At 38.6% G+C, this 27,670-nt stretch overlaps 1 protein-coding gene across 1 annotated transcript in view; it reads left to right on the top strand.

Annotated features, from left to right (window-relative positions):
• Window positions 1-27,670, top strand: part of DNAH11 (dynein axonemal heavy chain 11) — a 373,548-nt gene that overhangs the window by 34,526 nt on the left and 311,352 nt on the right. Inside the window, exons 9-18 of the mRNA XM_077996991.1 lie at window positions 5,701-5,817; window positions 11,886-12,023; window positions 12,332-12,456; window positions 13,045-13,240; window positions 14,746-14,850; window positions 15,022-15,414; window positions 23,645-23,977; window positions 24,539-24,790; window positions 24,870-25,039; window positions 25,254-25,476. Coding sequence (XP_077853117.1) covers window positions 5,701-5,817; window positions 11,886-12,023; window positions 12,332-12,456; window positions 13,045-13,240; window positions 14,746-14,850; window positions 15,022-15,414; window positions 23,645-23,977; window positions 24,539-24,790; window positions 24,870-25,039; window positions 25,254-25,476 — 2,052 coding nt within the window. The remainder of the gene's footprint in view (window positions 1-5,700; window positions 5,818-11,885; window positions 12,024-12,331; window positions 12,457-13,044; window positions 13,241-14,745; window positions 14,851-15,021; window positions 15,415-23,644; window positions 23,978-24,538; window positions 24,791-24,869; window positions 25,040-25,253; window positions 25,477-27,670) is intronic.

Below are 27,670 nucleotides of genomic sequence, written 5' to 3'. Positions count from 1 at the left end.
GAAGATATTAATACTGACTCAAGACCCTCTTGAAAGATGTAAACTCTGATAGAGGGTATGGATGATGTGTTTGATCCTTTCTGGGGCTTAAGCCAAGACCCTATCAAGCAAGTAAGTGAGAGATTGTGCTTATAAACAGCTCTTTTGAGGTAAGACAGATGTTCTCCTTGCTTCTTAGAATATTTTAGGCCAAAGCATTTTGTGGGCATAAATTAGTCTAATATTAGTGTCAGTGCTCTATTTCAGCTTACTCGTGAAGGCCTGGTCTTTGTGCTGTAAGCAATTAAGAAAGAATTCTTAAGTGTATTTCAAGGAAATGTAAAGAAAAAGTGTTCAATGCACACTTATGTATATATATTATGATGTTTATAACAAAAGTATAAAAACATACATGGGAAAGATTGAAACTTACTTTGGGGTAGTGGTTTTCTGGGCAGGCAGGAAGAGAAATGTGTCTATATGTGTTACTTATTTCTGAAATGAAATAACAGTATCTGAGCCAAAAAAAAGACAAAAAAATCCACTGGCCATTATATATAAAACAGACATAAGAAGAATCTGAAAGGTGAAAATAAAAAGGCAGAGTGGCTAAGGATATTGGGACTCAAGAAACAACAACGTGATGAGTTCCCTGGATTTTCCTGTTGCCGGAAGTAACAGACTTGGAGCTGAAAACACTGGCAACCAGGAAATGCCAGTGGGCACAGACCAGAAAAAAAGGCCAGTAAAAGCCTGATCTCTCCCTAGCCAAAGGCTCAAGAAGGAGAGAACTTAGCACAAAAGAAGATCTGTCAAACCATAATCTCTCCACTCTAGCCAAACACCACAGAAGAAACTGTGCCCCACCCCTCCCCTTGCCAGGAAAAGGTGAATGGGGAACCTAGACTTACACCCTGTCTGTCTGAAAATGCTCCAACTCCCACCCTTGCTGGGGTGGTGTCAGAGATGACTACATAAGAAGCCATGATTTTCATTCCTCCTGGCCAGGAATTAACTTCATTCTCTATGGTGTCTGGAGACCATGTGGGAACCCTGGATTTCCTTCTTCACCCAGCCTGATGTTGGAGCAAACCTGATGGAGAGTCCAGACTATCACCCTGAGGTCAAGTGGTAACAAGGCCACCTGTACTTGTGGCATCAGTAGAGACCACATGGGGAACTGGAAGTCCCAGCCCAGCTGTAACAAGGAGCCCTGCCCACCCTTGGGGATGAATAGATGCCAAGTGGAGAACCTGGACTGTCTCTACTTTATTATAATGAGGCTGGAGCAGTATCAGAGAAAGTCAGCAAAAACAAAAGGTTTAAATAAGAGTCAGAGTCTTATAATAATATGAAATTTCAGTAGAATATCAGTTAGTATACCAAGAACCAGGAAGATCTCAACTGAGTGAAAAAAAGACAATCATTAGATGCCAATGCCAATATAATAGAGATTTTGGAATTACTTGAAAAATATTTTAAAGTAGTGTATTAGTCCATTTTCACATTGCTACAAAGAACTACCTGAGACTGGGTAATTTATGAAGGAAAGTTGTTTAATTGACTCACAGTTCCACAGACTTAACAGAAAGCATGACTGGGAGGCCCCAGGAAACTTACAATCATGTTGGAAGATGAAGGGGAAGCAAGGACCTTCTTCACATAGTGTTTAAAGAGAGAGAGCAAAGGGGGAAGTGCCACATACTTTTCAACCATCAAATCTCATGAAAACTCACTGTCATGAGAACAACAGAGGAAAGTCATGCTCCATGATCCAGTCACCTCCCACCAGGCCCTTCTTCCAATTTGTCATGAGATTTGGGCAGGGATACAAATCCAAACCATATCAGTCCACCCCTGGCCCCTCTCAAATCTCATACCCTTCTTCATATTGCAAAATAAAATGATCCCTTCTCAACAGTCCCCCAGTCTTATTTCAGCATCAAAACAAAAGTCCACAGTCCAGATTCTCACCTGAGGCAAAGTAAGTCCCTTCTGTCTATGAGCCTGTAAAATAAAAAACAGGTTAGTTATCCAAGATACAATGAAGGTACAGGCGTTGGGTGAATGTTCCCCTTCCAAATGGGAGAAATTGACCAAAACAAAGGGGCTACAGGCCCCGTGCAAGTCTGAAACCCAGCAAGACAGTCATTATGTCTTAAAGCTCCACAATAATCTCCTTTGACTGTATGTCTCACATCTAGGGCACGCTGATGCAAGAGGTGGGCTTCCAAGGCCTTAGGCAGCTCCACCCCTGTGGCTCTGCAGGATACAGTCCCGACAACTGCTTTCATGGGCTGGTGTCGAGTGCCTGCAACTTTTCCAGGTGTGTGGTGTAAGCTGTCAGTGGATCTACCATTCTGGGATCTGGAGGACAGTGACGCTCTTCTCATAGCTCCACTAGGCAGTACCCCAGTGGGGACTCTGTGTGGGGGCTCCAACCCCACATTTCCCTTTTCCAACCCCACACGGCCCTAGTAGAGGTTCTCCATGAGAGCTGTGCTCCTGCAGCTGACTTCAGCCTAGACATCCAGGTGTTTCCACACATTCTCTGAAATCTAGGTGGAGATTCTCAAGCCTCAACTCTTGGCTTCTATGTACCCACAGAAACACATGCCAAACACAACTGCCTACTCAACGTCTCCACTGAGATATTTCATATACATCTCAAAATCACATTCAGATCTAAACCCCTGCCTATCCCTCCCCAAACCTACTCTTGCCTGTCTCTCCAACTCATTAAATGGTATATGTAATGGGCTACATAGAAACTTTGAGTCATCTGTGATCTTGCTCATTTTCTCACAACAAACATCCAGTTCTTTCAGATATGCCTTGAAAGTATTTCCAAGTCTTTTCTGTGACTTGGATTATTGTGCTTGCCTCCAAACTGCTCCCTCTTCCCCATCTTGGCTTTGTTAGTTTATTCTCCACATGGCAGCCTGAGTGCCTTTTAGATACTAAGTCAAACCATGGCTTTTCTCTAATTACAACCCTTCAATAGCTTCTCATGATGCTAATAAAGGCAATTATGCAGTTTTCAGAATACAGTAACATTTTTATAATGATTTCTGAATAATACTAGCACATCATTTATTCTGTAATACATATTTATTGAGAAACAAGTATGTCCTGGGAACTCTATTAAATATTGGTACTGTAATTGTGAAAAAAGAAATAAACCTGGCAGTTACGCTCAGAGATTAGAATCCAAAGGAGAACGTAGATAGGCAGTTGTCATATGGGTGCCCGGTGCTGGGGTATGAAGAGTACAGAGTGCTCTGAGAACATTTACATAGGCCTCCTTTCCAGAGGAGGTGAAATGTAAACTGAGACCTGTAACATAAATAGAAATGAAGCAGGTGAGAAGTGGGTGAAAGAGAGACACAAAATGTGATAAGGCTCCATGGCTGGATCCGAGAGTGTGAAATTGGGAGAGGTGGCAGAATAGTTAGCAGTAAGTGGCATCCAGACCACATAGGGTCTTATGTAATAGATTATGCTAAGACCTTTGGACATTATCCTGAGAAACTGACAATTCTGAATTAAGATTGTGAGTTAAAGGATTCTAAATAAGAAAGTGACATGATAAGATTTCTATTTTTAAAAAGATTATTTAGTCAGCCATTGGAGGATGAATCAGAGATAAGACTAGAGGCAAAGAGTAGAAAGTGGTTAACAGATATCCAGATGAGCAGTAATGGTGACCTGGGCCAAGGGCATCCTGGAGAGATGGAGAATAGTGGAGAGATGGAGAATAATAGAGAGACTCCAGAGGTAGTTAGAAGAGCATTTGACAGAGAAGTCAAGGAGGTTGCCCAAGTTTCTATTAGGGTGTATAAAAAGAAGAGCAGCTTTGTAGAGAAGATAACGAGTTCAGATTTGTACTTGAACAAATTAAGTATGAATTTTCTGTGGGACTTTCCAAGGGAGAGGGCCCATGTGCAGTTCTAAATTTGTTTTCAGGAATGAGTGAGTGAGGAGGGAGGGGGGTGAGGGAGAGATATCAGGGAGGGAGACTAGCATATTTTTCTCTCCCTGAGATACTTATTTCTGAATATTCAATTAATGTTTGGTGACCTTAAGCCATATGTTCTCTATTACCATACTAAGAAGAGGGATGTTAGGCTTGTTAAAACTTGTTGGGAAGTTGTGTTTACTTTATTAGCCAATGAGCCTTGAATGAAGAGATTGCTTGGCTCTAATTCAGAAGTGGAAACTTCTTCTTGATGCTAAATATAACATTGTGGTGTGTGACACATAGTGTCCTAGAACTTTGCTGTTACACTGCTTTTCCGTGTGTGAAATTCAGCATAAGGTGCCCTCTGTTTAGGTTGCTATAACAAAATACGATAAGCCGGGTAGCTTGTAAATGACAGAAAATTATTTTTCAGAGTTTTAGAGGCTGAGAAGTCCAAGAGCAAGGCTCCCACAGATTCAGTGTCTGGGGAGGGCTACATCCTAGTTCACAGATGGCACTTTCTAGCCGTGTCCTTACTTGGCAGAAGGATGGAGGGGTCTCTCTCAGGCCTCTTTTATATGGGCACTGATCCCATTCATGAAGATCCCACACTTATTACCTAGTCACCCTTGAAAGCACCACTTCTTGATATCATCGTGTTAAGGGTTAGGATTTCAAAATAAAATTTTTCAAGGACATAAAACATTCAGACCCTAGCAGGTATATTCCTTCAAAGAAACATAGCATCTGGGATCAGGAGCCAGGTTGCCTGGCTTTAAATTCCAGCCCTGACATTTACCAGTGGTGTGATTTTAGGTGAATCGTTTAACTTCTCTGAATTTGTTTTGTCACCTATAATGCGGAAAAAAATATTACCTACATGAGATGTTGTAAGAGGTGAGTTAATCATGTGAAACATTTAGAACAGAATTACTTACATGCTAGCTGTCATTTATTCTATTACTGTTATTACTGTTAATAGATGGAGGCTCAGTTTACAGAGGTGGCAAAGGCCTTCATTATGAGAAATCTGTTGTGTGTACTTCAGAGGCCTTTTGACTGTAAAGCACCAAAATGTTTCTGAAATCCTGGGATTTCTTTACTGGAGACTCAACTGTGATGCTATGAAGATCATAGTTATTCTTTCACCGTTTCATACATAACCATGGTTATGTATTAGGAGGAAACTGAGGGATGTTAACTACATATTAATAAAAAACTGGGAAAATGTAAGAGTATTTGTTTCCTCTGTATCACTAATGATGTTTTCTTACCTGTGGATTTCAGTTTACACCTGAAGAAATAGTGTTTCCATGTAGATTTTCAACTCCGTGAAAAAGCAAACAAAAACTCTTCCTGTTTAAACTTATAGATGGACTAAAGTTATAATGAGGATAGGTTCTTTTTTATTTTCTGAAAAACTTCACTTTTTCATTTATAATCAAAATGAATTGGGATAAGGAGGAGAGACTGAGGCTTCTATGTGAGCACGTGGACCAAAGCACTGCTGTTGGGGCCTGAGCCACTGAAAAGCACTGGGAAAGCATAGGGGAAAAGTACTAAGCTTTCAGTGATTCTGTAAGGTGGCACTTGTAGTCAGTCAGATATAGCTCTTTCTTGATCTTCCCTGGAATCCTGCTATGAAAAATAAATTCACTCAGAAGGCGAGAGAGAGCTAAAGTAAGGTCACGCTTGTGTGATTGCTATTTTCACTGTTGGATTCTTTCCAATGCACTAATATTTCACTTTGAATTTTACAGGAATTTGAAAGTGATTATGTGGCATTTAAGTCCAAAACTCTGGAATTTGACAGAAGGCTTGGGACAATTATTTGTGAAGCTTTCTTTAACTGCAATGGCTTAGAAGCTGCATTTAAGGTTAGTTCTGAAGAAGCTATCATAAAAAATGTTTCACTAATGAATAATATAGGCTGTTAGATGAAAGGGGTGAATTCTCATTCAGGTAGAGTATTAACTAGGTTAACTAGTCATATTCCCTTCAAATTCAGCTCACTGAATAATAAACTTTGAATAATGTACTAATGAATAATGACACTTTGTACAAGATGATTTTAGGACATTTAGTTACTGTCTTTTTCTTGCATTCACAGTGTTTTAGCTCTCATTATCTTCACAGAAAATTTGGCCTGGCCAGTGAAATACTGATTCAAAATTAAGTCACAGTAAAAAGTGAAAAATACCTTAATTCAGGAATTTCTTTTATTTACCATTGTTTAGATATGTTAGGTTCATCTGCCTATTTTATTTTTCTGACTGAAACAAATAGCAATTTATATACTGTATTTACCCAGGCATAAGACATCACTGATGATCAGACACACCATTATTTTGTGTAACAATTAAAAAATGCTGCCAAATAATTATAATTTCATTGATTGCATAATGTATTTCAATTGCAGAGATTTTGAAACATAAAAGTATGCTTGTCACAGAATTGATGAAATACAGTTAAGAGTTACATAAAAGAAAAGCATCTCAATAGTGTCCCCATATGAAAAGCTTATAATATGGGGAATAGGAACACCATGTAAAACTTGCTTGACAAAAAAAATTACAAATCAAGTATAAATTAATAATCAGATAACATCCCAAAAGAGGGATGGAGGGTTCAGTATCAGAAGAAAAAGAGCTAAGAAATCATGGGTATAATTCATTGAGAATGGCAGTGTCAAACAATATAGCAGACACAGATTTTTTAAAGATATTGTTTGATTTTGACCTGTAAATGAATTGACTAGTCAGTGGTGAAGCCATCAGCGTTCTCAGGCCCCAGTTGAGCATTTTAACCTAAAGAATTCATGAGGATCTGGATGGGAAGAATCAATGTGGTGAAAATGACCATACTGCCCAAAGTAATTTATAGATTCAATGTTATCGCCATCAAGCTACCACTGATTTTCTTCACCGAATTAGAAAAAACTACTTTAAATTTCATATGGAGCCAAGAAAGAGCACGTTGTAGCCAAGACAATCCTAAGCAAAAAGAACAAAGCTGGAGGTATCATGCTACCTGACTTCAAACTCTACTACAAGGCTACAGTAACCAAAACAGTATGGTTCTGGTACCAAACCAGGTATGTAGACCAATGGAACAGAAATAATGCCACACATCTACAACCATCGGATCTTTGACAAACCTGACAAAAACAAGCAATGGGGAAAGGATTCCCTATTTAATAAATGGTGTTGGGAAAACTGGCTAGCCATATGCAGAAAACTGAAGCTGGACCTCTTCCTTACATCTTATAGAAAAATTAAGATGGATTAAAGACTTAAATGTAAGGGATAGGATGATGACCTAAAACTATAAAACCCCTAGAAGAAAACCTAGGCAGTACCATTCAAGACATAGGCATGGGCAAAGACTTCATGACTAAAACACCAAAGCAATTGCAACGAAAGCCAAAATTGACAAATGGGATCTAATTAGACTAACATGCATCTGCACAGTAAAAGAAACTACCATCAGAGTGAACAGGCAACCTACAGAATGGGAGAAAATTTTTGCAATCCATCTGACAAAGGTCTAATATCCAGAATCTACAAGGAACTGAAACAAATTTACAAGAAAACAAAATACCCCATCAGAAAGTGGGTGAAGGATATGAACAGACACTTCTCAAAAGGAGACATTTATGTGGCCAAGAAACATGAAAAAAACTTCATCATCACTGGTCATTAGAGAAATGCAAATCAAAACCACAATGAGATATTACCTCATGCCAGTTGGAATGGTGATCATTAAAAAGTCAGGAAACAACAGATGCTAGAGAGGATGTGGAGAAATAAGAATGCTTTTACACTGTTGGTGGGAGTGCAAATTAGTTCAACCATTGTGGAAGACAGTGTGGTGATTCCTCAAGGATCTAGAACCAGAAATACCATTTGACCCAGCAATCCCATTACTGGGTATATACACAAAGGATTATAAATCGTTCTATAAAGACACATGCACAAGTATGTTTATTGCAGCACTGTTCATGATAGCAAAGACTTGGAACCAACCCAAATGCCCATCAATGATAGACTGGATAAAGAAAATGTGGCACGTATACACCATGGAATGCTATGCAGCCATAAAAAAGATGAGTTCATGTCCTTTGCAGGGACATGGATGAAACTGGAAACCATCATTCTCAGCAGACTAACACAGGAACAGAAAACCAAACACCACATGTTCTCACTCATAAGTGGGAGTTAAACAATGAGAACACATGCACACAGGAAAGGGAACATCACACACTGGGGCCTGTCAGGGAGTTGGGGGCTAGGGGAGGGATAGCATTAGGAGAAATACCTAATGTAGATGATGGGTTGATGAGTGCAGCAAACCACCATGGCACATGTATGCCTATGTAACAAACCTGCACATTGTGCATATGTATCCCAGAACTTAAAGTATTAAAAAAAGAAAGAATTCATGAGCATCAAATAGTTCTTTGTTTTATAAGAACTCTTCAGTGAAACTCAGGTGCCATCAGCCACAATATACAGCCTGTTGTTATAAAATGACCTGTAATCTAATATCTCATATCTAACATTTATAATAGTCATATATAATTATTATATTTAATACTGCCACTATTTTTTGTCTAGATATGCATACTTGTTTCTCTTTGACAAAAATGACATTATATTTTCATCCTCTACTGTAATCTTCACTTAACAAAGAGTCATACAATTTTTTCTTGCCTTTATAACAGAATTCAACTATTATTTTTTTAAATGTCTGTGTGATAGTCTATCATATTCTTTGCTACTGGAACTAGTTTTCTTTCATGCTTTTATAAATAACCAAAAAAAGAATGTAGAATGAAATCTCAATTACAGAGGCTCCTGCCATTTTCAGTTCAAGTCTCTCTTTCTCACAACCATTAATATGAATTCTGTTATAGTAGCTGCCAGTTAATTTTTTTCTAAACAATTTAATCTGTTAGGTAAAAGGTTTTTTTCTTTAACTTTTCACATATTTGACCTGTTTACTGAACAAATATGAGATCCTACTGTCATAAGCTTGGCGGAGGTGTGGCATCATCTTACAGCTTCTGTGTAGATTGCCTTCCATGGTGACTTGTACAAAGTGGCATTTAATAACTACTTGAGGTGAGGTGGACTGACTGGTAGTTCAAGTAATGAAATAACATACTGATGAGGGTAAACTGCTGCAAGTGTAATGGCAGAGGAAGAAATTACAAGGGTGTGTACTTACAGAGAAAAATATTTCACCTATAGGGATAGGATGATGAGCTCTGACCGTTTACTGTTAGTCCCTGGGAAGAAAAATATCTGTAGACTGTTCTCTGAAGACTACTGTTACAATACCTGCTATTGTCAAAGACGTGGCCAGGAAGGGCACTGGGACTGAGGGCTGTTCTACTCTAATATAAAAGTATAGTACTTCAAAATCTAAAGTGCTAGCCGTGCTCACCAAAAAACAAAAACAAATACTACTGAATGGCTCTCTAAAATTTACACGAAAGCAAACCGAAGTGTGTAAAAAAAAAAAAAAATTTGTCTAGAAAGGACTTCAGCTTTGAAAACTATTAAAATATGAAGTGTATGTGGTTTAGGTGGCCACGGATTTTTAAAAATCATTGATAGTGGCACACCTAGGAAAAATATAAATATGTACTACACTGAACAATGGCAATAGTGTTATGAAAAGCTGTATTATGCAATGAAAGAAGTGGAGCAAAATTAAGGCAAACCTTGCAGATCTCAGATGGGATATTTGGAAAGAGCAGCATGTGGTAGGAATTACTCTTTAGTCCTGAAGTCAATGTGAAAGAAAACATCCCTACTCTTCATAAAATAGCTTTTAGTTTTACTGTGAACAAAGAAGCAAGAGCTTGAAATGACCTTTACTCTCCTCCTGGAGGGTAATTTTTATACATTTTGGATGACAAACAATTACAATAATGTATACTGCCTAAAACTTTGAGACTTTTCCTACTACTTTTTGGCTTTACAACCTCGCCTCAGAATATTTTCCTCTTGAAAACTTGGAGTTAAGGACCGCTAAGCTGGTAGGCAAGATATGATGTAGCTAGGAAACTTCTACTGTTCTTTCCATTGTGGTCAATATGATAAGTGTTTAAAAAATAATGTTGTGAAATAAATATACTTATAAATTCTTGTTGGGGTATACTTTTTTGATATGAGACAATGTTTACTTTAGAAATTTTATTTGAAACCCAAACTCAACAAAAAAATGACTGTGGGAAGAAAGTTAATCAGTTACGTTTTGCTAGGTAGCAGCTGAGTAGTAGATTTAAAAATATTTAGCAGTTTCTACGGCAGTTATAATTGATGTTACCAGAAAAAGTCAGAATGTGTTTGTCTAAATTGACCCCTAAGGTATAGTTATAGTTACATTTTAGTTTCTATAATTTTTTCAAGGTAATTTTATTTTCAGTGAATGTAGTTTATGGAAATATTTGCAAATTTTTATTATAAAGCTGTTTTTTAAGTGAAACACATTTTAGGGAACATCTATTATTTCCTTAAAAAGAACAAAGCCCCCTCCTTTGCCATATTGCTAAACAAGGCATGACCTTGGATACAGTTTATCTGCCACTGTAAATATACTTAGTTGTTTTGATATGTCTTCTTTCAAAGAAAATATCTATATGACAGGCTTAGTAACTAACGTATTATGAAGCCCACACAGAATGATCAGATGACAAAATGATATAACTTTCAATGGCATATTAGCTGATGAGAAGCTACACAGTGAAACAGAAACCCAAATGCTAGACTGTCTGGTTTCAAATCCCAGCTCCGCCACTAGCTGTTATTTGGGAAAATCGTTCCCTCCTTGTAACTCAGTTTCCTCACCTGGAGTGTATAATAACAGCACTTTTAAGGCCCTTGACGTATAGTTCCTGGGACATAGCACTATAGAAACATTGGTTATATACAAATAAAATTTGTTTTATACAAATTTATATACAAATAAATGTCATTTTGCTTGCAAGGAAAGAGCTATTTTATGCTAGCACACAAAAGAATCCACACTGGGTAGTAAACAAGAGACTAATGGGAATCCAAAATCAGACTCACTGGATAACTAAGCTTTGTGAACACTGGCAGTGAAGGTAAGTTTGAAATCTAGGGGACTCCATTGACTGAACAAGAGGAGCTTGTGAGACTTCACTCCTGCTTTGCTGGTGATGTGATCCTGTTCAGTCTGTGTGTCTGCTTTCTGCTGTCCCACAATCAGTTGGCTTCCTCTGCTTGCTAGTAGTTTCTGCTCACTGATAATTTTAGCCAGCATGGATTCAGCCAGGCCCTGACTCTGAGAAAGAATCTGATTAGCTCAAGGCATTGATTTGAGCCAGGACATTCATGTCAAAGGAGTCGTCCACCTGTGGAGTGGTTGTCCTTTTAACAGTCACCACTGTAGCCCCAGGACACTGTTGGGGGTGGCTGGGTCACGTGGATGTACCAGGGGCCATAGGCATGCGTCCATGGTGACTGGCACATCTGGTATAATTATTCATGCTGTGACCTAGAGGGCCTCAATATGGATATATGGATATTTATATCTAAAGAATACATATGTAGGAGGGAAGAACAATAACAAGCACATGAATCTTGTTTCTATTCTTGTGTCTGCAAAGCGTCTTCTGAAACGTTACCTGCCACCCAACAGGAAATAATATTAGCTGTGAGGAGAAAGTGCAGACAGACAATGGTTCCTTTCTGCTGAGAAAGGGAAATTATTTTACATCTAGAATTGGTTTATTGGATGTACAGAAATTTTAGGGAGATGCAAAAAATACATTTTACATTTTGAAGCATCACAGGATACTTTTAAGATTCTAAACTAGTCATGTAAGAGATTTGAAGGGGGACATTGTGAGCTGGGTATTTGTGTTAAAAACTCATAGTGCTTAACGTTGCCTTAACTTTGATTTTTATAGCTTTTGACCGTATTTGGAAATTTTCTACAGAAGCCAGTTGTCATGGAAATTTTCAGCCTACATTACAGCACACTAGTGCATATGTTTAATACAGAGCTGGATGTGTGTAAGCAACTGTATAACGAACACATGAAACAGGTAAGTGGTGGATAAGGTTGGACACATTCACAGCATCATTTTTGTAGATAATGACCATCAACTAGAACTCTGTGATTATATCTAAAGACTAGATATAGGCACTACCTTTTTGTGCTTTTATTTAACTGGTTTCCTCATGGAGATGGTAAACTTGCTTTAGGACTGTAACTCTTGTAGTAATCAAGTGATTAAACACATATGTTTTATACTACTGTAAAAATACTAAAATGAACAATTGGTTACAAGGTTGGAAACCATTCTGACTGAATGTTCCCTTTTTTCCTCTTCACCAAAATATCAACTTGCAGATTGAACGTGGACATGTAGTTCTTAACAAGAACATGCCATTTACCTCAGGAAATATCAGATGGGCCCAACAGGTCCTCCAACGACTTCAAATGTTTTGGTCAAACTTTGCATCTCTCCGTTATCTGTAAGTAGTTAAGCTTAGGTCATGGCAAATTATTCTAATGGTATGGGTGACGTTTTATATAAGAGAGTGAGCTGTTCATATTAGCACTTAGGAAGCCATTGCCCTGTTCACTTCTCTCACTGGTTGGGTTTGTGGAGAGGGATTCATTCCCATGGTTTTGGAATATTTATAATGGGACTCTTAGAATTTCATATGCTTACATGTTTTCTGGACCTTTTTTCTTTTCACTTGTCCTTTCCACCCACCATGTTTGGAGTTTCTTGCTGTTATTGTTTTTCCTTTTTCCAATAAGTAACACTGCTTTTATTATGCAGTCTTTTTGCGTTTTTCTTCTCTTCGTAGGAGCCAGTAGCTTGTTGCTATCAACATTTAGTAACATCTTGAGTTTCATTCATCTTATAACTTTATCTTTTAAAGCAAAAGCAATTCATAGGCATAATTTAGTCTTGACTGTTTCTCTTCCTGGTTGTTTATAGTGCATTATCATATTTTATATATTTTATATTGTGTATTGTATTACTATACAATTATTAAGCTGAAATCTATCTAATATATGTATAAACCAGTAGAAAAACCTTATTCCTACAGATTTTTGGGCAATCCTGATAATGCCTTAGTTTATCAAAAGTATGTTGAAATGACCACTTTGCTTGATCAATTTGAAAATCATGTCTATAATGAATGGAAAAGTAATGTGGATGAAATCTGTGAATTCAATTTGAATCAACCCTTGGTTAAATTCAGTGCCATAAATGGTCTTCTCTGTGTCAATTTTGACCCAAAGGTAGGGATTTCATTTTTTAAGATGATTTATAAGTGCCATTTTTATTATAAGCATGTTTCTGGTATTTCCAGTCATTTGTAATTTACATTTGGGAAAATGTCAGAGTTGCGAGGGCTATAACTGTAAACAATTTCTTGTAGGTCTTTGTTGTAGAGATTTCTCAAATTCTACTCATTACTCTATTAATTTGTATTGTAATTATTTCTTTACCACTCTACCCTCACTAGATAATGAGCCACCGAGAGTAGCATCCATTTCATTGCATCTTTGTACTCTGTTTCTCTAGTTTAGTGTCTGGTGCTTGGTTACACTTAGTAAATGATAGCTCAACTGAATTGAATCATTTGTCTTTACCAGATAGTTTCTGACTTAAATATATTCATAACATACACCAGTGTTTTCGTTAAAATTTCATCATATAAGTTAAGATTTGGGGAATCAACAGAATACACGGAATGAAAGACATGTCACATTTTTGATGAGCACTGGTAAATTTTAACTTATCGTCATTTCTTTCAAAGGGACAGTAAGCTTGTATATGGTAATTAAATTGATGGTAATTTTAAAAAACATAAAACAATATAAAAATATTAACAGTTAAATAATATCCAGGATGAATATTTTATTTATTAAACAGGTCTTTTGTTACTGCATGGTAAATCATGTAACAAAGGAAATTTCATATATTTTCTCGATTCATTTTCTCATAATTTCATTACATGTTATGTAACAATGGGACTTTGTTACCATTCATATATGTGTATGTGTATATAATTATATGTGCAAATATTTAAATACTAGATGTACATGTACATATGTATACGCATTGTATATTTTTTAAACAATCAATCTCCAAGTCTGGCAGCTTGCTAGACATGAGACACAAAATAAGCTTTCTTTTCTGTTTACCACCATGGATATGCTTTAGGGTAAGGGGCAAGCTTATAAGACTATCTATTTGTAATTTCCATGACAAAACACAAAATGCCTTAAACATCTGGCTGGATTTTTAGGGGGTGAAGATTATACATTCACTCTTAGTGATTACCTGGAGTCTCTCATGACAGTCCATATGCATGCCTAGGAAGTGGGAAAGTTAGCCTCACTGAGTTGGATAAGCATACTCTGTACCCGAATTCTGATCTGTTTCCCTAAAACATATACAGAGAATAACTGACTTTATTTTGTTAGTAAAACTCAGCACACATACCTAAATATATGACACAGTAAACTGAGGATTCCTTCTACTTTCTAATTTCATAAAACCAATTTATAGAAACTAATTTCTTGAGAGGTTTTAGGGATAATTCATATACCTTTACTATATTATGGAATGTATGATATTTGTTTTTAAAAAATATATGAAACAAAAGCCCATTTACCTTGTTGATTTGGAAATATAGTAATCCTTGGATAACATCCTAAGTGTTTCAAGTTAAACTTGAGTTAAAATAGAGTGACATTATTAAAATATGCGATAATTTTAATAATTGTTGTTTTAATAGCTAGTGGCTATATTGAGAGAAGTGAAATATCTTCTGATGTTGAAGAAACAAGACATACCAGATTCAGCTTTAGCCATCTTCAATAAAAGGAACACTATTTTAAAGGTTTGTGTTTTTTGTTAAAAAAAAAAAAAAAAAGATACTAGGGCCTATTATGAATATAAATATTTTGAATTGTAATTATTATATAGACCTATATGACATTTTTACGCCTTTAAGACAGAGAAAATAGCTAACATATTTGGCACTTTTTGTTTTGTTGTTTTCTTTGCTCAGTACATTGGAAATCTTGACCTTCTTGTGCAAGGGTATAATAAGCTCAAACAGACGCTCCTGGAAGTTGAATACCCTCTGATTGAAGATGAGCTGAGGGCTATTGATGAGCAGCTGACAGCAGCCACAATGTGGCTGACGTGGCAGGATGACTGCTGGGGCTACATCGAGAGGGTGAGGGAGGCCACGTCCGAGTTGGAGCACAGAGTTGAGCGCACGCAGAGCAACGTGAAGTTGATCCAGCAGACCATGAGGGCCTGGGCCGGGTGCGTGCTACCTCCCAGGAGAGAGCACAGACGAGAGGTGGCCTTCACCTTGGAGGACAAGGGTGATTTGTTTACAAAAAAATACAAGTTAATCCAAGAAGATGGCTGCAAGATCCACAACTTGGTTGAGGTAACGGCTTTTAAGCTTTCAAGATTTATGGATCTTTTCATTGAGTTCAGAGAAGAGCAAAAATACTTAACCTAATAATGTGGGACTCTTTTATCAAGCCTGAAAGAACTTCATGAATGGTTTTATTAGGCATTCGAAATGGGAGAATTTGTGTTACTTGCCTACAATTTCTGTAGCCCTCACTACTCTCATTTCTGAGGGAAGAGATCAGAATGTGAGATGTGTTGATGAAACAGAAAGGCTAGTGATAGAATCTTTACCTTGTCACAGTTGCGTCCTCTTTTGGATGCTCCTAATAGCTACCACTGTTTGTTGACTGCCTTGTATGTGCCAAACAAACACCTTGCTTAGGTCATCTCAAGGAACCCTCTCAACCATCTCCTAAGGATGACAACAATAATTACTCTCCTTTTAACAAAAATTTGAGTTCCTAAAACAGTAACAGGCACTAATCTAGGGTTGTGAATTCAAGGAAAAACAGAAAAAAAAAAAAAAAAAAACACAAAATGCAGAAGGCAGGAAAATAAAAGCAAACAAAAAAGCCCCCCCTCCCCAGCCAAAATCCTTTATTTCATGGAGCTTACACTCTAGTCAGAGGAAGTTAGCAAGAGAAATGAACAAATAGATAATATGTCAGTTGTGTTAGGAGTAGTGATGAAAAATAGAGCCGAGCAGGTGGAATAAGGAGTCGCTTGGGGGTAGGGTGGTTGGGCAGGCCTCTTTCCTAAGATAGTATTTCTGCAGAGAACTGACAGGGAACAAAGCATACGGATATGAGAAGGACATTCTGGAGAGCAAAAGTGTAGACACTTCGAGGCGGGAGCAGCCTGTCCTGTCCCAGGATCAGTCAGCAAACTGGGAGCAGAATTTGCAAGGGGAGTGGTAGTGGAGGATGAGGTAGAAGAGACTAATGGCACATTACGTGGGGTTAGCAGGCTGTTATGAGGACTTTGGATTTTACTGTAAGGGGAAAAAGAACAGCCAGAGACTTTCTGCTCAAAGGCTTTCCCTGTGGAGGGTAAGCCACAGGGGAGCAAAGAAGTGGTTGGCAGGGAGACTCTTCAGAGCCTACGCTAATAATCCAGGTGAGAAATGATGCTGCCTTGGGTCACGGTGCTAGCGATCAAGGCAGTTCATATCCTGCATATATTTTGAAGGCAGGGCCAGCAGAATTTGCTTTGAGGACTCAGAGGAGAGAGAAGGATGATTTCAAGGTTTTTGGTCTGAGTGATTGGACTGGACTGGAGTTGCCCTTTAATATGAGGGCAGATATGAGGAAGACTGTGGTGAGCAGATTTTGTAGGGGAAAAAAAAGGTTTGCTTTTGGACAAGTTAGTTAGAGATGCTCGTCCTAAGGGACAATTTTGAGTAGACTAGAATTGCACCTGTGTCTTGTGTTCGGGTCAAAATCCAGGTAAGTAGCAGAGAATTGAGATTCATGCACGCATGTATGGTATTTAGAGGCATATAATTAAGAACATGTAGGAATTATAGATAGAAAAGAGGCCCAAAAACTAGCCTCAAAATCCTCCCTAGGTCAGGGAGAAGAGGAAAATCCTGCACAGGATGCTGAAAAAGAGAGAGTGATGCCCTGGAAACCAATAAAGAAGGAATTTCAAGGAGGAGGAAGAGCTCAACTCTGTCCCATCCTGATGTAGGACCCGAAAATAAAGACGGAGGCTAACCCTCAGATCTGGCAACATGGAAGTCGTTGGGATGAGAAGAGGCAATTTCATATGGTGGCGGAATGGAAGCCTGATGGGAGTGGGCTGATGAGAGAATGGGGAAATGTGAGTGGAGGCAGCCGAGGAGATCCTGAGGAGCTCTGCTGTGGGGCAAACCAACAACTGGGCAGTACCTGGGGCCTGTGTATCAGGGTAGGGAGGGTTTTCTTTTTAACAGTGGTTGATGTTTCAGGATGTTTGTATGTTAACTGCAGTAATCTAGGAAGGAGAAAAAATTGTTGGAAGAAAGCCATTGAGGGAATGGGATTCAATAAATACCTGTAGAAGGTGTCTTAAGATAGAAGCATGAAGCATTCATCTGTAGTACAGGATGGAGGGAAGGCAAAGGTAGCAATGTGGTGCTCACAGATGTGCAGTGCTGATGATGGCAACATGGGGAGTTGATTTCTTGTCGTTCCTATTTCTTAAGGAAAAAAGGGATGGGAATGAAAGAGCATATTTCATGTTTCCTCTGAGCATCCTTGTTATGTGGAGTCTTCTCTATAGACAGGCACGGTCCTTAAACCATGAATACTCTCCTTTGGACAAGGCAGACAGACCTCGCCCGCCACCCACAAACACAAAATCTCTCTCGCTCTCACATACACTCTTTTTCTCTGTATGTCACACACTCACACACACTCTTCCTCTCTCACATCACACACACACTCTCTCTCCCTCATGCACTCTCTCTCTGTCACACACACACACACACACACACACACACACACACACACACACACACACTCTGAAGCCATCATAAAGTAGCACAGTGTGGGGTAGGGAAAGTGTCCTTGGTAAAGGCTGGAAACCACAGTCTTCCAGAGGCTGGGCCTGAATTTTCTCATGTGTAAAATGAAGGTCCTTGTCTCTAGGCTAATTCTCAGCAGAACAAGAAATAGATTATGGTTTTCCTGCTGGGAATTGTACACAACCCATTATCTATCTTGTCTTTGCAGTCCATCATCATTCACTTATTTGAGAAATATTTATTGTGAGCCTTGCGTGTACCCACCACCTTTCTAGGTTTTTGAAATATGAAAGAGAGCAGAGCAGACAAAGATCCTTGCTCTCATGGAACTTGAATCTAGTGAGGGGAGAGAGATAATAAGCAGTGACATAGTAAGTCGTGGTGTGTCAGAACTGGTACATGCTGCAGGAAAAAGATCAAGTTGGAGCAGGGCAAGGGAATTCTGGAGGGTGGGGTCGAAGATGCAGTTTTAAGTAGGATGATCAGTGTAGGCCTCAACCAGAAGGTGAAATTTGAACAAAGACTTGATAAAGGTGATAGAGTCAGCCAAGCAGACCTTTGGTGAAGAGTGTTCCAGGCAGAGGAGATAGCTGTTGGGCAGGGGCTCCCTGGGCATGCTCGAGGAAGAGCAGGGAAGTGTCGGGGGGCAAGTAGAGGGAGCTGAGTGGAGAGTTGTTGAGGTGAGGTCAGATGCTAAGCTGCATGGGGAGGGACTGGCAGCTCAGGGGAGGCTTCATAGACCCTTGTGCAGACTCTGGCTTTGGCTCACTCTGGTAGTGAAAGACACTGCAGAATTTTGAGGAGGGCAGTAAATACAATCTGACTTTCATTCTAAAAGGATTTCTGGCTATTGTGTTGAGACCCTCTGTAGGGAGGCAAGGGAAGAGGCAGGGTGACCTGGTAGGTTGCAGTTCTTACTAGTAATCTAAGGGGTTAGTATGTTCAGGCTGCTATAGCAAAATACTGAAAACTGGGTAACTTTAAAACAACAGAAATGGTTTTCTCATAGTTCTGGAGGTCCAGGTGCCAGCATGATCAGTTTCTGGCAAAGCCCCTCTTCTAGGTTGCAGACTGCCAACTTTTCACTGTGTCCTTGAATGGAAGAAGTTCCCCTGGGCCTGTTTTATATAGGCAGTACTCCCATTCATGAAGGCTCTGCCCTCAGGACCTAGTCACCTCCTCCTAAACCCCTCCTCCTAATACCATCCCCTTGGGGGTTAGGATTTTCACTTTTGAATTTGGGGAGGACATAAGCATTCAGACCATGGCACAGGCACGTAACAGATGATGGTGCTGGAGCAGGGTGGTAGCAGTGAAAGTGATTATAAGTAGTTGGATTCTGGGTATATTTTGAATTAAGTGGAGCAAACAATTTCCTAAAGACTGGATGTGGAGCATGAAAGAAAGACACGTTAAAGATTATTCTACACATTTCGTCATGATCAACTGGAAAGGTGAAGTTGCAATCTATTCGGATGCAGAAGGGTGTGAGAGGAAGAGACTTAGCAAGGAAGGTCAAGATTTCAGTTTTGGCCTTTTTGAATTTGAGATGTTAATTAGCCAAGTAGAGGAATTGAGTGGGCTATTGGATTTACTCATTTAGAGTAAATGAGAGGGGTCCAAACTGAAAACACAAATGAAAGAGGAGTGGGTGACAATGATATTTAAGCCAGGAAACTAGATGAGATCACTGAGAACATGAGTTTAGCTAGAGAATAGATGAAAATCAAGGACTATTGGCTGGACCACCATTCTTCCCTTAGGAGACTGGGGAGAAGAAGGACCAGCCAAAGATACAGAAAAGGAAAGGCTGAGACAGGAGGAGGAAAACCAGGGCAGGAAGCTGAGTGAAGAAAGACTTTGAAGGGTAACAGATTTTCTTACCAAAAAGTAAAGTACAGTACATTTGATATGCTCTAGTGGATAGAGCATATTTTCTAGAAGAAAATAAAAAGAAGTACATAATTAACATGGGTTTCAATGTTTCTGTTGACTTCCAACATTTTCTGGAATTTCTAAGAAAGTTTTAATTTTCCCGTCGATGACAGTTTGCTAGGGCAAAGACTTTGTTTCTATCTTCCTTAAGTACTGCCTGGAATAGCATCCCAAGGTTGCTATGACAAGGTCCACAAACAGGCTGTCTTGAAATGAAAGAAGTTTATTCTCTCATAGTCTAGAGGCTAGAAATCTGAAATCAAAGTGTGGGCAGGGCCCTTCTCCCTTGGAAGGCTCTGCCAAAGACCTGGGTAGCCTGGAGAGAATCTCAGGGGTGTCCTGACATGTAAAGGAGGCATTTATCTGGAAATTAATTTGTTTTTCAGCAGTATCTTGACTAAGTCACGCCATAGACTATTTCTAGTTGTTCACTGAAATGCTGTGAATTATTCTGTGACTTTTAAGACACCTCTACAACCGTTTATGTGTTAGAATCTGTCTCATAGGGGACAGATGATGGATTACAATTAGTTTTTTTCTGTTACATTTTCTTGGTAATAAAAAAATATACTCCCCAAACTTCAAGGATTTTAAACCATTAAGATTTATGAATCCTCATGAAAATGTATTAAAAGTGTGGCCAAGACATGACTAGAAATCGTCATAAAAACAAGATTTTGCATTGTCATCTCAGAGAAAAATGTTAGAATTTGTTCTATTAATAAGTGGATCCTCCTATTTTTGTCCTTCAGGCAAAAACTAAGAAGCTTTGAAATCACCGTTCTCAATCTGAGAATGGAAGAGAGCTTTTGCCTTGAGGGAATGTAAGCCAGCTTTAAAATGGAAATGAAATGATTATTTGTTTCCTTTAGTTGGGTCTTTTAAGTGATTATTTTCCTCTTGACTTGAGGAACGTGGTTTGGGGAAAAGCTGTAGAAATATGGCCAAGGGTGAGTCAGTTCTGCCTTTTACATGTTTTCTGGTCAGTGGGATGTCAGTGAGTGGTCTGGAGTCAGAGTTAAAGATGAAGAGAAGAGAGGAACAGGACCATGGAATATTGGGTCTGGAAGGGACCTGAGTGATCATTCAGTTGTCTAAAGCTCTCCTTTCTCTTCCTTTTGCTCCCTTTATCCTAGTGTGCTGAAGATACAGCATTTCTCATCAACGTGACTGTAGTGATATAAAGTGGATCTCTTGGTATGAAAAAGTGTATATGACTGTGACATGATGGGAAAGGCCCTACTCTGGGAGGTTAAGGGGGCTGGTTTCTAGTCCTAGCTCAGCTGTTAACTTCCTACTAGTGTGACGCTGAATGTATATTAGGTCTTTGTTTTCATGTCTGTGTTAGTCTGTTTTTACACTGCTGTGAAAAAAAAGAACTACCTGATACATGGTCATTTATGAAGAAAAGAGATTTAATTGACTCACAGTTCCATATGGCTGGGGAGACCTCAGGAAACTTACAATCATGGCAGAAGGCAAAGGGGAAACAAGGTCCATCTTACATGGTGGCAGGAGAGAGAGAAAAGGGGAAGAAACATGCACTTATCAAACAACCAGATCTCATGAGAATTCTATCATGAGAACAGCGAGTGGGGGATTGGGGCAGGGAGTCCGTCCCCATGATTCAATCACCTTCCACCAAGCAACTCTCCCAACACGTGGGGATTACCATTCAAGATTAGATTTGGGTGAGGACACAGAGTCAAACCATATTAATATCTCTAAGATGATGGTTTCTAAGGATTTTTCTTTAGCTGTAAGAAAAGAAAAAGAAGATTTTTCTTTAGCTATACTTTTCCCTTTTAGTGCCTACATAGGGGCCAGGACAGCTGTGTATACTTCCTGGGATGTGTACTGCACAATTCCAGGTGTGCATGTCACATGATTACCCAGATTTGAATGGTTCCACCTGGCTGATGGGCAACACAGCATTCCTGAGAAGGAGCAGTTCTTAAATTTGTTTCAAGGCTAGGATTCTCTCATCTCTGCCCTGCCTTATTAGAATCTATACTCACCTTTCTAGTTCTGATTCTTGCTTAAAGCATACACCTTTGCATCCTGGATCATATATCCATAGTAAAGAATAATCAAAACAGAGTATAGTCCACTTTATAATCAGATCTTATTCCAATGTCTTCTTTGCTCTGTGCTACACTACCTCCCTTGGGCATCTGCTGTCTGATCTGTATAGACTAGTTTAGCCACTCAGATAGCCTCTCTGGAATCAACTTTGCTGCCCACCAGACCTTTTGAAACCTGTGTCTCTGGGCCATGCACACCACGTGCTCAGCCTGTAGTCGTCTTTAACCACACTTCTGCCTTCAGGTCCTGTTTTGCCCCAACTGACTTGTCCATTATGTCGCCCAAACTCTTGGGAGACACTAAGGTGCAAGAATCTCATATTGCTGATGCAAAAGGGAGCTTAGAACTTCCCCAGTCCAGTGTTTTCCAAACTGGGTCTATTCCACAGGTTGCTTATTACAGATGGTTTGCAAAGTAAATACATACATACATACATACATATATACATATATACAAACAAAATATTTGTGCTTAAACAAGGTCTGAAAACAATTGGGCTAAACCACATTTAATGGACTTAGAGTAAAAGTAAAAAGTAAAATAAACTTTTAAGTTCAGGGGAATATGTGCAGGTTTGTTAGATAGGTAAACTTGTGTCATGAAGGTTTGGTGTACAGATTATTTTATCACCCGGGTATTAAGCCTAGTACCCATTAATCATTTTTCCTGATCGTCTCCCTCCTTCCAACCTCCATCCTCCTTTAGAGATCCCAGTGCATGTTGTTCCCCTCTATGGGTCCATGTGTTCTCATAATTTAGCTCCCACTTATAAGTGAGAAAATGCAGTATTTGGTTTTCTGCTCCTGCATTAGTTTGCTGAGTGTAATAGCCTTCAGCTCCATCCATGTTCCTGCAAAGGACATGATCTCATTCTTTTTTATGGCTAGTTAGTATTCCATGGTGTACATGTACCACATTTTCTTTATCCAGTGTGTCATTGATAGACACTTAGGTTGATTCCATGTCTTTGCTACTGTGAATAGTGCTACAGTGAACATACATGTGTGTGTCTTTATAATAGAATGATTTATATCCCTTTTGGTGTATACCCAGTGATGGGATTGCTGGTCAAGTGATACTTCTGTTTTTGGGTCTTTGAAGAATTTTCACACCGTCTTCCACAGTGGTTGAACTAATTAACACTTCTACCAACAGTATATAAACATTCTTTTCTCTATGCAACCTCACCAGCATCTGTTATTTTTGACTTTTTAATAATAGCCTCAATGGACTTTAATAGAATACATACATTGTGAGTCTCCAAGAATGGCATAGAGTACATAGTACTTTCCTGACTTGATAATCTTCAGATGTTCCAGAATAATGTTCTCTGAAGGACCAGTTCAACAGATCTCTTTATGATAGGGAAGGCCCTGGAAGACAAAGTCTAAAGACACAGAGTTAGTGACAGAGCAAGAACTAGAACCCGGGTCCGATATGTCTAGAATTCACTGGGAACTAGTGTATTTCCTGTCTGCATCTGAAGATAGCAATCTTCATAGAGAACTTTCCTTGAAAAAATGACTTTTGAATGTATTTCATGTGTGAACTTAATGTTCTAATTCCTGCTTAGATATTTGACATCTAGCTTAAGGTTCTGCAACTTAGTATTTGAATATTCCTGTCTTGTGCACAAAAATGCAGTCTCTTCTTTTACAAACGATTTAAATGGAAAGTTTTAATTTTATGCCAATTATTTGTTTATATTCATCTACTAATACTTGTCTGTTTCTAGGAAAATAGGAAGCTCTTCAAAGCCGATCCCTCTCTGGATAACTGGAAAATTTATGTAGAATTCATTGATGACATTGTGGTGGAAGGCTTTTTTCAGGCTATAATGCACGACTTAGACTTCTTTCTGAAGAATACAGAGAAACAGTTGAAACCAGCACCATTTTTTCAAGCACAAATGATCTTGTTGCCTCCTGAGATTGTGTTTAAACCTTCTCTAGACAGAGAGGCTGGGGATGGCTTCTATGATCTGGTAGAAGAAATGTTATGCAATAGTTTTAGAATATCTGCCCAGATGAACCGAATAGCAACACACCTGGAAATTAAAAATTATCAGGTATTTTCTTAGTTAATGGGTATTTAGCTTTTATATTAATGATTCAAAAACAAATTGTGGCTGGGTGTGGTAGCTCATGCCTGGAATCCTAGAACTTTGTGAGGCTGAGGCAAGAGGATTGCTTGAGCCCAAGAGGTCAAGACCAGCCTAAGCAGCATAGGAAGACCGTCTCTACAAAACATGAAAAAATTACCTGGGTATGGTGGCATGCACTTGTAGTCCAAGTTACTCAGGAAGCTCAGGCAGGAGGATTTCTTGAGCCCAGGAGTTAGAGGCTGCAGTGAGCTGTGATAAAGCCAGTGCCCTGTAGCTTGAGCGACCAGGCGAAACCCTGTCTGAAAAAAAACAAAAAAAACAAAACAAAAAAAACACCAGAAAACAAAACCCAGAACAAATTAGAATAATGGTAAGCACAGGGAAAAAAGAAGTTGGAAAAAGCAACATGATTTTTAATTTTTCTAACTACTTTCCCTTTGAAGAATTACCTTGGTAATGTTATGTTGTAGATAATTGATAAAGCAAGGTTGGTTTGAATAAGTGCTGTGTTTTCCTCTCATTTAGAATGATATGGATAACATGTTAGGCCTGGCAGAGGTCAGGCAAGAGATCATGAACAGAGTGTCGAATGTCGTCAACAAAGTCTTAGATTTCAGAAACACCCTGGAGACCCATGCTTACCTCTGGGTGGATGATCGAGCTGAGTTTATGAAGCATTTTCTCTTGTGCCACGCTGTATCTTCCGATGAAATGGATGCTCGTGCAAATGAAGACATTCCCAAACAACCACCAACTCTTGAACAATTCAAAGAACAGGCAAGGAAAACTCTTAGCATTTAATGCAGTGAACTGGCTTTTCATTGAGTTGTTCTAGTTAATTTTTTTCTAACTACAGATCGACATTTATGAAGCTTTGTACGCTCAGATGAGCAAATTTGATGACTTCAGAGTGTTTGATAGTTGGTTCAAGGTGGACATGAAGCCTTTCAAAGTGAGCTTGTTAACCATAATTAAGAAATGGAGCTGGATGTTTCAGGAGCATCTTTTGAGATTTGTCATTGACAGGTAGCCTTTGTACTTTGGTATTTGGAATTATAACTTTCTAAACTGCTTTCTAAAACTGAGATGTTACTTTTAAGAGTGTTAATGTTGCCAATTTCATGATAGAGATAAATAACGTTTAATCAGGTACATAATGAAAATAAGATTCAATCAGAAGTCTTATACTAAATGTTTTAATAAACTTATTTTTTTGTGTATGTACATATATATTTAATAGTCTGAATGAGCTACAAGAATTTATAAAGGAGACAGATGCAGGACTTCAAAGAGAATTAAATGAAGGTGATCATGATGGTTTAGTTGACATCATGGGGAATCTTCTGGCTGTAAGAAGCCGACAGAGAGCTACTGATGAACTCTTTGAACCTCTAAAAGAAACCATCACCCTCTTGGAAAGCTATGGCCAGAAGATGCCTGAGCAAGTCTATATTCAGCTAGAGGTAAGTGCAGAGGTGAAATAATCGTAATTACCATAAATTGAGCATCTCTTTTATTAAAGTACTTTACATGTACTCCCTTATGATGTCCTTACAACAATCTATACTGTACACATTTGATGTTTTCAGTGTACAAATTAGGAATCTGATACTTAAGGAGATTTAATAACTTTCTCAAGGTCACACAAATAGTAAAGCCAGCCAACATTCTAAGTGTGTTTTATGACAAAATACTCTTAACCACTGTGCTCCACTGCCTTCTTATTAGAAAGAATGTAGATTGTAAAGAACCTATGAGTTGCTTTTTTGAGTTCAGTTTTACCATCATTTTCGCATATGAAATATATCCATACTTTTTTTTCGTTCAAAAAAACTACCTATCAGTCAAGAAGTGTCCTAGTCTTGCAAACATATCATGGACACATTAATAAAGAATAAATAGGCAAGGTGTGGTGGCTCACACCTGTAATCCCAGCACTGTGAGAGGCTGAGGCAGGCAGATCACCTGAGGTCCAGAGTTCAAGATCAGCCTCGCCAACATGGTGAAACCCCATCTCTACTAAAAATACAAAAATTAGCTGGGCATGGTGACACGCACCTGTAGTCCAGCTACTCAGGAGGCTGAGGCAGGAGAATCATTTGAACTCGGGAGGTGAAGGTTGCAGGGAGCTGAGATCACACCACTGCACTCTAGCATGGGGACAGAATGAGACTGTGTCTCACAATAATAGTAATAAGTAAATGAAACTCAATTTGGATGGGGAAATCACTGTGTTTTCTGAACAGATTTCTATGCCATCCACCTGTTTCCATGCTGTGGAAAGATTTGGGGGCTTTTTAGCAACAAAGTTTCTTTAATTATAACTGAAACCATGAACCACAGTCTCACAATTGAGGTTCTTTTTGTATGCCAATATTGATATTTTATAGATTGTGTGTGTGTGTGTGTACACACATGGGTACTTGAATTTTGCAAGTGTGATCAGTGGACACATTAACCAAAAAGCTTTCACTGGATTCTAGTTGATCTAGTTTAGTAGTCAGAGCACAGAACTCAAATTTAGATTTGTTTTGAAGTACTGTATGAGTTCATCTTTTCTGCTTGCCTTGGCAAGTTTGTTAATGTCTGAGACCACACTTCCTTTTGGTAAAATATGCCTCATGATCGCTCATTTAAACAATTTCTCTATACTCGCTCCCATCAATTTCCGTTTTTTTCTTTTTTTATTGAGGTGAAATTTACTATTCAGATAACATATAAAAGTAACCATTATAAAATGTACAATTTAGTACAATATTGTGTAACTACCACCTCTATCTAGTTCCAGAAATTTTCATCACTCCCAGAAAGAAATCCCATACCACTTCTCTGTCTCTCCCCATTATCCTCCTCCATGCCCTGCCAAGCCCTGCCAAGCCCTACCCACCAACCCTTGGCATTTGCCAATCTATTTCTGCCTTTATGGGTTCATTTACTCTAGATGTTTCCTATAGATGGAATCATACAATATGTGACCTATTTTGTTAGGCTTCTTTCACTTGGTATAATGTTTTCCAGGTTCATTCACATTGTAGCATGTATCGGTACTTCATTTCTTTTTATGGCTGAATAACATTCCATTGTATGTCCATACCACCATTGGCTTATTCACTCATCTGTCAATGGACATTTGGGTTGTTTCCATCTTTGGGCTATTGTCAATAGTGCTGCTGTGAACATTGGTGTGTATTTATTTGAGTATCTGTTTTCAATTCTTTTCAGTACACTTAGGAGTGGAATTGCTGGGTAATCTGGTAATTCTATATTTAACTTTTTGAGCCATTGCCAAGCTATTTTTCACAGTGGCTGTTTTGTTTTATATTCTGTCATTTTGCTTTGTGAGGATTAAATGCAGCAGGGTATTTACAAGTGTTCTCTTGACTATAAAGACTATGAGAATTACTGTATGTGAATTGTTAAATTCTATTTAAGTATGAAACTGCCCTTATAGCTTGCAAGCCAGTTAGACATGGAGCAAGATGACAAGTTCTAGACAGATAGATACATAACAAGACCAAGAGATAAAACAGTCACAATAGAAGCAATTATAAATATTTCTTGTTTCTAGGAAGACTTATATATTCCTTGAATCAGATGTTGAACCTTAAACTATATATCATAGAGGAAGTAGTCATAACATAAGTAATTGATGAGGGA

The sequence above is a fragment of the Macaca mulatta genome, chromosome 3, assembly GCF_049350105.2.
Source record: "Macaca mulatta isolate MMU2019108-1 chromosome 3, T2T-MMU8v2.0, whole genome shotgun sequence".
Classification (NCBI taxonomy): Eukaryota; Metazoa; Chordata; class Mammalia; order Primates; family Cercopithecidae; genus Macaca; species Macaca mulatta.
Note: the sequence above shows the minus strand (reverse complement) of the source record. Positions and strands in the feature narration are given on the sequence as shown.